We start from the raw sequence: 12,771 nt of genomic DNA on the forward strand, positions 1-12,771 counted from the left end.
CCGCCAGACTCTGCTTCATCTGCGCGAAACATCCCTTTCATAACACTACTGTCCCCCCTGTCCCTTGCTCCTTGAACTTCCCAGGCTTCTTCCCTGCCTGTTGTCACCAGGCTTATACCACCGGCTGTGGTTATAGTGTATCTGTGCGTCTGTGCTGGGTCTTCGTTGATGTGCGGGTTTTCTCTAGTGGCAGGGAGTGGGAGCTTATTTCGGTGGCTTCTCTGTTGCCGAGCACAGGCTCTAGGCGCCCAAGCTTCAGTAGCTGCCCCTTGCGGGGGCGGTGCTCTGCAATTGCTGCACAAGGGGCTTTGTTGATCCTTGGCATGTAGGATCTTTCCGCACCAGGGATGGAACCGTTTCCCTTGCATTGGCAGGCGGATTCTTAACCACTGGACCACCAGGGAAGTCCCAAGGCCTGAGTAAGATGAAGTTTCTTGAGCATAAGGATCCTGTTTGTTAGAACTTGATTATGCGAGGTTTGGGACATTTTGTGAAAAGAAAACGCCGCAGCCCTTTCTATTCCAAGGGGAGTCACGCCGAAGATTCCGCACCCCACGCCCCGCCGCGAGTTTCCCTCTCTTCCGGGTTGAAGGACCATAGAGATGTCTAGCGCTGCGAGGCCTCCAGGCGTAGCCATCGAGATACGCAGAAGACGGCTAGAGCGTTGCTCTCCCGGAGGGTTTCCGCTTCATAAGCCCTCCTTCCCAACATGGCGCAGTCAGTTAACATCACCGAGCTGAATCTGCCGCAGCTAGAAATGCTCAAGAACCAACTGGACCAGGTGGGAACAGGCTCCGAAAGCACCCCTTTCCCGTCTCACTTTCCTCCCCCCGCAGCCCGCACTTCCTTGCCCCCCATTCCTCCCCTCTTGGGGAGAATTCCCTTCCCAGGCGAAATCCCCACCCCGTCCCAGGACCCGCCCCTTGTCTGGCGGTGCCCGCTTCTCCCGCGAGCCCCAACCCTGACCCTCATTCCTGTTCTCTGTAGGAAGTGGAGTTCTTGTCCACGTCCATTGCCCAGCTCAAGGTGGTTCAGACCAAGTATGTGGAAGCCAAGGACTGTCTGAACGTGCTGAAGAAAAACAACGAGGGTACGGGGTAGGCGTGCGAAGGGAACCTGGGAGATGCGGCGAGCCGGCTTCTCTCTTCCCGCCTCCTAATCCAGTTTTCTTACCTGAGACGAGAGAGCAGTCCATTACGTATTGTCGCTGCAGGAGCCCTTTGCATGTTGCTTATCTAGAGTTGAAATGTCCAGGATATTTTTCTGCTCCTGTTGCCCCTGTTCGTCCTTTTCGTATAGTTTTCGGGCGCCGTGCCGTTTTGAAACTCCCTTTTAAAGTTGGAGCTGCCAACCTTCCCCACATGTTTGTCTTAATTGCTTTCACAGGGAAAGAATTACTTGTCCCACTGACGAGTTCTGTATCCTTTCCGCAGGAGCCTCTTCCCTGCCCTCTCGTTTTCTCCCTGACACCTAACAACCTTCAAAAAAAGGGCGGGAGATATTGATTATTCCAGAGTGCCTAGATGGTTCTGAGACCGCTATTAACACAAGCTTAGCTCTGCTGTCTAACCTAAGGCCAGGAACTAATTAATGCTTGGTGAGCACCCAGATGTATGTATTTAGAATTGAGGTGTGATTATTTCCCTTTGCTCTGAGGATATAACCTAGTAGGGGGGTAGAACTGGTGGTTTACGTTTTTACTGTAACTTAGAAAACATAAGCAATAGAAGAATAGAGGATTTGGAAACAAAGGGGTTGGTTCTGTTTATTAATCCTCAATTTCAGTTTAATTATGGCTGTTATTCCTAACTATTGTTACTAAGAAACCTGGATTATGTCTTAGCTGTTGAATGTTTTACTTGAGTGAGCAAGTTATGGCAATAGGGCACCCATAAACTACCTGAGAGTGGACAGGCTGAAAAGGAAACACAGGAATAGCAGTGTAGCAGGGATTACTTAAATAATCAACATTAAATCCATCAGGAATTAGCTAATTCATGTCTGGGAGTGTTAAAGAGAAAGTGAGGCTGGCTTTTCACTCTGTTACTTAACAGCAGCAGGAAAAAATTATCCTGTTCTGTCATTCTAATGATCTATCATTCTAATTGCTCTAATATCTAGTCTTTCTGGAAGGAATAATGGTAAGAATTGTAAGAACTGCTTGCAGGATGGCAGATGGGATCAGAACAAGATCAGCACATGTGATTTTTCTCCATAAAGAACCAGCTTCCCTGTCTCTCCTCATGTGGAGTTTGTAGGCCTTCAGATGTGCCTTGTAGCTTATTCCTTTTAAATTTTTGTTTGTTTGTTTATTTTTTTTGACTCCATCCCATGGCTTGTGGGATCTTAGTTCCCCTACCAGGGATTGAACCCAAGCCCCAACAGTGAAAGCAGTAACTCCTAGTGACTGGACCTCCAGGGAATTCCTGCCTCCTTTTTAGAAAAGGAGGGTGTTGGTAGGTCAAGCTGAACTAGCTGACAGGGAATCATGACTCATACTGGGCTAGTTTTCCCTTAATCCTTGCCTCTCAGATGTATGTCCCCGGGAAGCTACATGATGTGGAACATGTGCTTATCGATGTGGGAACTGGCTACTACGTAGAGAAGGTGAGTGGAAGGGAACATAAGAATGCATCTCTGAGGGGGAGAGCTGGCGTACAGAATGGGTTACCTCTCATTCACTCTGACCTTGCAGACAGCTGAGGATGCCAAGGACTTCTTCAAGAGGAAGATAGACTTCCTTACCAAGCAAATGGAAAAAATCCAGCCAGCTCTGCAGGAGAAGCACGCCATGAAACAGGGTAAGCTTGCCTTGGACACCTCTTCAGACCCTTTCTGCCTCCATAATAACAGACATGGATTGCAGTGTGAACCATGGGAGGGAGTATCCCCTTTGCTGGATTAAAACCGTGGTTTTTTGTTTGGTATCTTGATGCATTACTCCTTAGATTCTGTGTCTAACATACCCACTGCCTTTGGTGCTTGAGAAATTTAGAGAAAGGAAATCATGTGTTTTTGTGTTTGAGTTCCTATTTATTGGGGATGGAATGAGGGAGCAGGTGCATGTAAATGAACACAGCAAAGAAATATAGCCATAACTAGCCAACTACTCAGAGAAGGCAATGGCACCCCACTCCAGTACTCTCGCCTGGAAAATCCATGGACGGAGCCTGGTAGGCTGCAGTCCATGGGGTCGCTAAGAGTCAGACATGACTGAGTGACTTCACTTTCACTATTTACTTTCATGCATTGGAGAAGGAAATGGCAACCCACTCCAGTATTCTTGCCTGGAGAATCCCAGGGACAGAGGAGCCTAATAGGCTGCTGTCTATGGGGTCGCACAGAGTCGGACACAACTGAAGCGACTTAGCAGCAGCAGCAGCAGCAGCCAACTACTAGCAGTTATAGCCCTGGCTGCGTATTAGAATCACGCAGATAGTTTTTTGAAAACCTGGGCGACTCCAAACCAACTACAGTTGACCCTTGAACAATGTGGGAGTTAGGAGTACCAAACCTTGGTGAAGTGGAAGAAAATCTGCATATAATTTATAGTCTACCCCTCTGTATCTTCGGTTTCAAGTTTGCAGATTCAACCAATTGTAGATCATGTCGTACTATAGTATTTAGTATTGGGGGAAAAAAACATGTAAGTGGACCCACACAGTTCAAACAGGTATTGTTCAAGGATCAACTGTGAATCAGTAGGGTGAGATTCCAGAGAACAGTGTTTGTTTGTTTGTTTTTAAAGCTCCCTGTGTGATATACAGTCAGGATTAAGAACCACTGTTCTAAAAGCAAACATCTTTTCCACATTATTATATTCTGGGTATATGTGACTCATTTGACACTGTATTTTGTTCCTTTTTATATCCCAGTGGTTCTCATATGAGCTTTCCTGGTGGCTCAGACAGTAAAGAATCCACCTGCAATACGGGAGACCTGGGTTCGATCCCTGGGTTGGAAAGAGCCCTTGGGGAAGGAAATGGCAACCTACTCCAATATTCTTGCCTGGAAAATCCCCGTGGACAGAGGAGCCGATCCTCCGTCCATGGGGTCGCCAAGAGTCAGACACGACTGATCGACTTTCACATCTCATATTATTGACAATTGAGATTCTAAATTGGTGTTGTGTTTGCCCTCTACAGTGAATCTCTGTGTTGAAAGTTAATTAACTGTAGTAGTCTGCCTGTCAATTTTCCTTAACTCTGGGCTCTCCCCTTTAGCTCCTGCCCAGGGTCTGACTCTTCTTTTATTCCACAGCTGTCATGGAGATGATGAGCCAGAAGATTCAGCAGCTCACAACCCTGGGAGCAGCTCAGGCTACCGCCAAGGCCTGAGAGCTTGTTTCAGAAATGGGGCAGAGGGTGCCTGCTTCTGGGGCCTGGGACTTTGTGGACGTGGTTTCCTGGAATGGGGAAAGAAGAGGGTCTGTGTTTAATGCTAATAAATGAGCCAGCTGGGCAGAGTGGTGGTCTTTTCTTGCATTAGGTGAGGAGGTGGGAGGGTGGTGGTGAGAGGGTGTGCCCCTGCCTGGAACCTGATAAGCAGGAGTGATGCAGTGCTCATCTTGGGGGCTCCACTTGGGAATCTGCGAGAAACTGGAGTCAAAATTCAATGCTGGTGATACAGGATGCTCCGGACTGGTGCACTGGGATGACCCAAAGGGATGGTATGGGGAGGGGAGAGGGAGGTGGGAGGGGGATTCAGGATGGGGAATACGTGTACACCCGTGGCGGATTCATGTTGATGTGTGGCAAAACCAATACAATATTGTAAAGTAATTAGCCTCCAATTAAAATAAATTTATATTAAAAATTAAAAACTGTGGTATAGAAATTTGAGAAGACGGAAAATGCCATCATAAAGCTTCAAGGTATGACCTCTCAGCATTGTTTTTAATGCAACTTTGGGCACCAGGTGGCAAAGCAGTGGTCCAGCCCTGGGTAAAATAAAAGCAATAATAAAAAAATTCAATACTGGGCGGCAAGCCCTCTCTGCGCGGCCCGTTGCCATAGGAACAACTGGCAACCGGAAGTGGGGCTGCGCAGGCGTTTCCCCTTCCGGGTCGGCTCCCTTACTGACTTCCCGTGGAGAAAGCTGTATGGGCCACCGCTTCCTGCGCGGTTTCCTGCGTGTCCTGTTGCCGCCGCTACCTCTCCGGAGCCCGCATCTCAAGCTCAGCCTGGAGCCCGTTGCACCTTCCAAACGACCCCGCAGCCACCTCATGGCCCCGCCCCGAATCGGGACGCACAATGGCACCTTCCACTGCGATGAGGCGCTGGCGTGCGCTTTGCTGCGCCTCCTACCGGAGTACCGGGTAGGTACAGGCCGCGCAAACTGACCCGGAGGCTGCCGCCAAATCTCCGGGGTGGACCGCGTCCTCCTAAGGGTGTCCCGTCCGAGCACCCCTCTCCCCTCCTCTGCTCCTTGGAAGCCCAACCTTAATCCCCTACCTGTGTGACCCAGGCAACCCCCTCACCTCCTGTGTCCCCTGCAGGAGGCAGAGATTGTGCGGACCCGAGACCCCGAGAAACTGGCTGCTTGTGACATCGTGGTAGACGTGGGTGGCGAATACGACCCTCAGAGACACCGATATGACCATCACCAGAGGTGAGTACTCACTACCATTTCTTTAATTTTCTCAGTGCCCCAGGCCACTGCCGTGGTTCTTGTCAGCGAAGGGAACCGCCTCGTCCTTGAGTCCCATGGGACTACTGTCTCCCATGCTTCCAGTGCGCCACCTACTCTGCACCCATCTAGTTGGCTTTGTGCTTCCCTGAGCCCTCGCATCTGCCGTGGCCTCCCTTGGTCACCCCGGGGCCCTTACCGACTCACTTCCTTCTTTGGCTCAGTCAGGCTTTTCTCCCACCAGCCTTATCCTTACCTCACTGAATACCCCAGCAGGGATTAATCCGTTCTTGTGCCCTTGCTACCCTACCTCAGACTGCTGACCCACGTGATTGTGGTAGGTGGTGATAGTTCAGCTGTGTGTTGTCTTCTATGTCACTGACACTCTACCCCTGGGAAATCGTTCTTGTCCACGGATAGGCCAGAATCCCAAGTACCTCTCCAATCTTTTTCCCTCTCCTCAAGCCCCTACCTCATCAAACTTTCTCTGTGAGTGATCCTGTCTCTTTTCTTTCAAAAGAAATTGAGCTTTTCCTGCGTGTACTTCCTCAGTTTCTCACTCCTGAATCAACTCCCTCTTTCCAATTCAGGAAACCCTTCTGTTTTCCAATGTATCACTTCCTGCTCTGGGAATCTGTATATTGGTGTTTCTACTTCTTACCTGAAGAAAGAAACTCTGTTTACACATCTCCCATCTTGAAAACAAGGGACTGAAAAAAAACCCATGACCCACTCCCTCACATACACCACGCTGTTTAAAGTGGTTATTCTCTGGGGTATCATGAGGAGGTTTTAAGTCTGTTTTTCTCTTTCTCTCTCTCTCCTTTCCTCCCTATCTTTGTCTTTTTTATGTAAGTATACATATTACTTTTCATTAGTGATGTGGAGAGGGAATGCTCCCGGTGTGTACGACCTAATCTCACCCTCACTTCTCAGGCATTCTTGAAAAGAAGAGCTGACCCTGGCTCCACATTTCTTTGAGTTCATTCCTTTTATCCATCCTATCATTCATTCAGCCAGGTCTTTTCCAGTCCCTCTACCGGAAATGCTGGTGGAAAGGGCACCAGTGACCTCAATGCCAGGCTCAGGTTGCCGGTTGAGGGTTAACTGACTGACCTGTCACCTTAACCCTCTCACTTAACTGACTTCTTTGTGGCACTTGACATAATTGAGTGCTTCTTTTTTTCTGATGATTTTATATACTTTTTAAAAAAGTGTGCCATATTTGACATGTAAAACAATATATTTAATATTTCTGGTATATAAAACATAGAATGAACACCCATGAACCGATCTCCCAGCCAAAGAAGTAGACCATTACCATGATCTTAGCACCTGTACCTGTGCCTCTTCCGCATCCCATCCCCGCCTCCCCAGGAGTAAGCAGCATCCTGAATTTTGTGCTCATCATGGCCTTGCATGCTCTTGGGTACAGTTTAGCACATACGTCTTATCTGTTTGCATCAACTATTTATTTAGTTTTGCTTCTTCCTGAATCTTTTCTGGGACATTATTGTTATTAGTCTTTATACCTTATGAGTATTTTATAGGTATTTTTGTGTTTACTTAATATTTAATAATAAAAATCATTAGAATGAAAAAATGAGCTTCCTTTGTGATTCTGATGGACTGGTATTTACTGTGGTTTCTACTGTTCTAAGAACTATCATACCATTTCCGTACCCTCTGTCCCAAGGCTGTTCAAGCCCCTGCCTTCCTCACTCACCCGGATCATTGCAGGTGATCTTGGATCGCTTCCCCATGCTGGCTGGCACAGTGCTCTTTCTGACGTGCTCTGGCTTAAAGTCTCTCAGTGGCTCCTCTTTACCTACAGATAAACTTCAGACTCTGAAGTGTAGCATTCAAGGCCTGCCCTGGTCCAGCTCCTGCTTTATCTTCTGCCTCTTATTCCCCATCCCAAGCTGCTTTCTTGCGGTTCCATGGATACCTTTCTCTTAGGCATTATACATGTTCCCTCTACTTGGAATGCCTTTTCTCCTTCCCCCTTTATGTGTCTGCCACACACCCACTAATTCATCTTCCAAGAATGACCTGAAGGTTCTTCTCCTGAGCCCTTTCCTTGTTTATAACCGGCTGGAGCATTCCTTTGGTTGCTCATGTGAGTGTGCACGGGGGGCGGTGTGTGGCCAGGTGTGTCCACGTGTCCCTGTACATCTGCCTTAGGAAGATAAACTTGAAGGCAGGGACAGAATCTTAGTTTTTTTCATCTCTAATGTTTACAACAAAGTCTGGGCATGTTGTAAGCACCGAGTTAATCCTTGTCAGATGACATCTGAGCCACCAGGGAAGCCCAACGGATGCATGGGGACTCCAGACTCAAGTCTGTGTTAACCCCTGAGGACAAGCCAAAGCCTCCCCAGCCAGGCTTTCTCCCAGTTCCCTCGGTGTTCCCCAGCCTCCCCACCGCGCTGTGCCTGCACGTGCGCATGCAGTGGCTGAGCCGGGGCGGTTGGCGTTAGCCCCACCTCCCTGTGCTCCTCAGGTCTTTCACAGAGACCATGAGCTCCCTGTCCCCTGGGAAGCCATGGCAGACCAAGCTGAGCAGTGCGGGACTCATCTATCTGCACTTCGGGCACAAGCTGCTGGCCCAGTTGCTGGGCACTAGCGAAGAGGACGGCATGGTGGGCACCCTGTATGACAAGGTGGGGACCCAAGGACAGAGATGCCCCCCACGTGCATCTCCCCCACGTGCATCTCCACCCCGTGGGCTAGAGCGACACTCACGACCACGCTCAGGTCAGGGTTTCTGACCTGTGCTGGCCCACCGCCCTCTGGCTTAGTCAAGCCCATCTCCTCACAGGGGGATGGGTAATCTCTCCTGCCTCCATTCTCGGGTGGTTGTGAGACATGGATGAGGTAATGTATGGGGAAGGGCTTTGAAAACTGTAAAGCATGCCCTGACACACATAAAAAACAATTGTTCAACAACTTGGAAGTAGACCAGGCTGCTTACGTTTGGCAGCATGTGACTAAGGTGCTGGCTGCCCTGAAGGTGGAGGGCATTATATCTCAGGCACTGCTGTTTTCAAAGGCACAGTGAGTTGGGAAACTGGGAAGGGTTTGATTATGAAAACCTCTTCAGGTTCCACCAGCGCCCCCTGCAGGCAGTTCAGGTGGCTGTGGTTGGGGAAGCAACAAGGGCTAGTGGCCCTGGCATGCACTTGGATCCATGATTCTGAGGTCAGCTACTTGACCCTGCTCCTGTGAAGTTCACAAGACAAACTTCAGATGCAGTCAACTCTATTTTTTGCAGATGGGCTGTCGAGTTCAGTTCTCTGTCTCGGCTTGTCTGTCTCCTCTATGACACAGCATTAGTGTGATCCAAAAGAGTTGAATAAATGTGAGTGTTTAAATTGGAGCTTCTGGAATAGGTTTTAGACTGCCTGGGTCAATTTTCCCTTCTACTGCTGAGGGGTTTCTAAGCAACTGAACTAAATTATACTCAAGGTTTTATTATGTTTCTGGTGTACTACATAGTGATTCACAATTTTTGAAGATTATACTCTGCTTAGAGTTATGATAGAATATTGGCTATATTCCATGTGCTATAAAGTATTTTCTTGTAGCTTGTTTATTTTAAGCATGTTCTCTTTTTTAACGTTTATTTAATTTTTTTGGCTATGCTGGGTCTTAACTGTAGCATGTGGGATCTAGTTCCCCAACCAGGGATCAAACCCAGACCCCCTGCATTGGGAGCTTGGAGTCTTAGCCACTGGATCACCAGGGATACGATGATTTATTTTACATATAGTAGTTTGTACCTCCACCCCACTGCAGTACTCTTGCCTGGAAAATCCCATGGACGGAGGAGCCTGGTGGGCTGCAGTCCATGGGGTCGCTAAGAGTCGGAGACGACTGAGTGACTTCACTTTCACTTTTCACTTTCATGCATCAGAGAAGGAAATGGCAACCCACTCCAGAGTTCTTGCCTGGAAAATCCCAGGGACGGGGGAGCCTGGTGGGCTGTCTATGGGGTCACACACAGTCAGACACGACTGAAGCGACTTAGCAGCAGCAGCAGCTTGTACCTCTTAACCCAACCCCATCTTGCTCCTCCTCTCTTCCCTCTTCCCTTTGGTAGCCACTCATTTGTTAGGTCTGTGAGTTTGTTATAGTCCATCCATGTTGTTGGAAATGGCAAATTTTCATTATTTTTTTCATTTTATGGCTAAGTCATATCCTGTTGTACACTCCACTCATCTGTTGATGGACACTTAGGTTGCTTTCACACCTTGACTGTTGCACATGATGCTGCTGTGAACATTGAGGTGCATATCTCTTTTAGAATTAGGATTTTTGTTTGTTTCAGATAAATACCCAGAATTGCTGGGTCATATGATAGTTCTATTTTTAACTTCTTGAGGAACTTCCATACTGTTTCCCACAGTGGCTGCACCAATCTCCATTCCCACCAACAGTGTACAAGGGCTCCCTTTTCTCCACATCCTCAGCAACATGTGTTCCTTGTGGTATTTTTGATGATAGCCATTCTGACAAGTGTGATGTAATATCTCAGTTGTGGTTTAATTTGCATTTCTCTGATAATCAGTAATGTTGATGGCCTTTTGGCCATCTGTAGATCTTCTCTGGGAAAATATCCAGTTCTGCCTATTTTTCAGTTGGGTTGTTTGGTTTTGATGTTAGGTTATATGAGCTGTTTTTTTTTTAAAAATATTCATTATTTATTTATTTGGCTGTGGCACATGGGATCTTAGTTCCCTGACCAGGGATTGAACCTGGGCCCTTTGTATTGTAAGTACAGAATCTTAGTCATTGGACCACCAGGGAAGTCCTGGTGGACTGTTTGTATGTTTTGGATATTAAAATTGCACCCAAGTTTTAACGGAGCCTCGGGTTGGGGGTTCAGACCAGTTGGTGCTGGGCAGAGAGGAGTTTCTTTTCCACCTCTCCCTGAGTAGCACTTTTTCTGTATACCACAGATGTGTTTAAATGTAGACCTATTTTGTAAGGCAGTTTTGCATTAAATACTGATATCCCATGTCCTTTTCTGCCCCCAGATTCTTGAGGCATCCTACCATTTCTTTAGGCTCAGGAGATGCCATGTGGTACATCATGGGCTGCCCTGGGACCACATTCCAGCCCTTGATGTCTAGTACTTATCTTCTCCCACTTGATGGGTGTGCTTGATCAGACCCTCCTGTAGCTCATTAAGTGGATCAGCTGGAGATTTACCTGCCCTCAGCCATGAGGATCCACCCCACAGAGCCCATCATGGAACTCAAGACTTTCCTTGTTCAGAACACAGCAGCCCCCTCCCCACACATGCTGGCCTTGGCTCGGGCTTTGAGCTGTAGTAGAGTGAGCACTGGAGAAGGCAATGGCACCCCACTCCAGTACTCTTGCCTGGAAAATCCCATGGACGGAGGAGCCTGGTAGGCTGCAGTCCATAGGGTCGCTATGAGTCAGACACGACTGAGCAACTTCACTTTCACTTTTCACTTTCATGCATTGGAGAAGGAAATGGCAACCCACTCCAGTGTTCTTGCCTGCAGAATCCCAAGGACGGGGGAGCCTGGTGGGCTGCCGTCTATGGGGTCAAACAGAATCGGACACGACTGAATCGACTTAGCAGCAGCAGCAGCAGAGTAAGCATTGGATCAGAAATCAGGTGATCTGAATTCAGCCCTAGCGCTGTATGCTCTCTGCCTTTCAGGAAGTTGCTGAACTCTGCAATTATCCCTCTCATCGTCCAAGTAATGTTGGGAGATTCTTGCAGGATCCTTGTGAAGATGAAAGACTGTATATGCATACATTCTGAGATCTATAAAGCTTTATGCAAATAGTGCCCTCCAGAGCCTTTCTCCTACTGCTGCCTTAGATGTATGAAAACTTCGTGGAGGAAGTAGATGCGGTGGATAATGGGATTTCCCAGTGGGAGGAGGGAGAGCCTCGGTACCTGCTGACCACCACGCTGAGCGCCAGGGTTGCTCGGCTTAATCCCACCTGGAACCAGCCCAACCAAGACACTGAGGTAAGGAGGGCCTGGGGAAAAGAGACTGAGGTGTGTGAAAATCAGGGGAGGAAGTAAGCGGGCTTGGCCTCTTGAGCCCTAGCAGAGTTAGTTCGGGCCAGCACCATGGTTCTCATTCCCAGGCTGGGTTCAAGCGTGCAATGGACCTGGTTCGAGAGGAGTTCCTGCAGAGACTAGATTTCTACCAGAACAGCTGGCTGCCAGCGCGGACCCTGGTGGAAGAGGCCCTGGCCAAGAGGTTCCAGGTATGGACCTGGGAAGAGGCACTGCGGCCCTAGAGAGTTTGTGCTGGCAGGCTGCTGGCCTGTTGGGGCTCATGCTCCTACCCTGAGCCGTCTGTGCCAGCTCCACTTCCTTTGCAGGTGGACCCAAGCGGGGAGATAATAGAACTGGAAAAGGGTGGCTGCCCCTGGAAGGAGCACCTCTATCAGCTGGAGTTGGGGCTGTCCCCTGCAGGGACCATCGCCTTTGTTATCTACACAGACCAGGCTGGACAGTGGCGGGTGCAGTGTGTGCCTAAGGAGCCCCATTCGTTCCAGAGCAGGTGAGGGCCTAGGGGTCCACCCTGCAGCCCTTCAGGCATGTTTCAGCCCCATCAGAGGAGGCAGCCACTAACCTAGGCCTCTGCTCCCCCTCTCCCAGTTCCTCACGACCTCCATTTGCCCCCACCAACTCCCTTTTCTGCTCACTCGTAGGTTGCCCCTGCTAGAGCCATGGAGGGGTCTTCGGGATGAGGCCCTGGACCAGATCAGTGGAATTCCTGGCTGCATCTTTGTCCATGCCAGCGGCTTCATTGGTGGGCACCGTACCCGAGAGGGTGCCCTGAGCATGGCCCGTGCCACCTTGGCCCAGCGCCCAGCACCTACACCTGCCCCAAATCCCATGGTCCAATAAAACTCCCATCTCATGCTGACCAAATAATGTTCTATTACTCCCCTGCACTATTCTGGGAGCTTGCTTAAATTTGGGGAAAGTGTAACATCTATTATGTGCCAGAGCTGGTGCTACGTATTTTCTCAGTTTTGCTTTCAAATCATTTGAAAACTATCCAGTTCTTAAGGGTAAATAATGACCAGATTCACAAGGAGTGACTAAAAAGTGAAAGCCAAGATTTAAACCCTAAGTCCATG

At 48.8% G+C, this 12,771-nt stretch overlaps 2 protein-coding genes across 2 annotated transcripts; both read left to right on the forward strand.

The window, feature by feature from the left end:
- The first annotated feature begins 669 nt into the window (after positions 1-669).
- On the forward strand, positions 670-4,465 carry PFDN5 (prefoldin subunit 5). The gene is made up of 6 exons (XM_027543001.1): positions 670-781; positions 988-1,090; positions 1,387-1,418; positions 2,533-2,607; positions 2,696-2,801; positions 4,261-4,465. The coding sequence occupies exons 1-6, from the start codon at positions 710-712 to the stop codon at positions 4,335-4,337; spliced, it is 465 nt and encodes a 154-aa protein (XP_027398802.1). The 5' UTR covers positions 670-709; the 3' UTR covers positions 4,338-4,465.
- Positions 4,466-5,069: 604 nt separating this feature from the next.
- C5H12orf10 (chromosome 5 C12orf10 homolog) lies at positions 5,070-12,758 on the forward strand. Its single transcript, XM_027543003.1, has 7 exons — positions 5,070-5,317; positions 5,498-5,610; positions 8,132-8,291; positions 11,489-11,641; positions 11,764-11,886; positions 12,004-12,185; positions 12,337-12,758. The coding sequence occupies exons 1-7, from the start codon at positions 5,102-5,104 to the stop codon at positions 12,533-12,535; spliced, it is 1,146 nt and encodes a 381-aa protein (XP_027398804.1). The 5' UTR covers positions 5,070-5,101; the 3' UTR covers positions 12,536-12,758.
- Positions 12,759-12,771: the final 13 nt, after the last annotated feature.

This window comes from Bos indicus x Bos taurus, chromosome 5, assembly GCF_003369695.1.
Source record: "Bos indicus x Bos taurus breed Angus x Brahman F1 hybrid chromosome 5, Bos_hybrid_MaternalHap_v2.0, whole genome shotgun sequence".
Taxonomy (NCBI): Eukaryota; Metazoa; Chordata; class Mammalia; order Artiodactyla; family Bovidae; genus Bos; species Bos indicus x Bos taurus.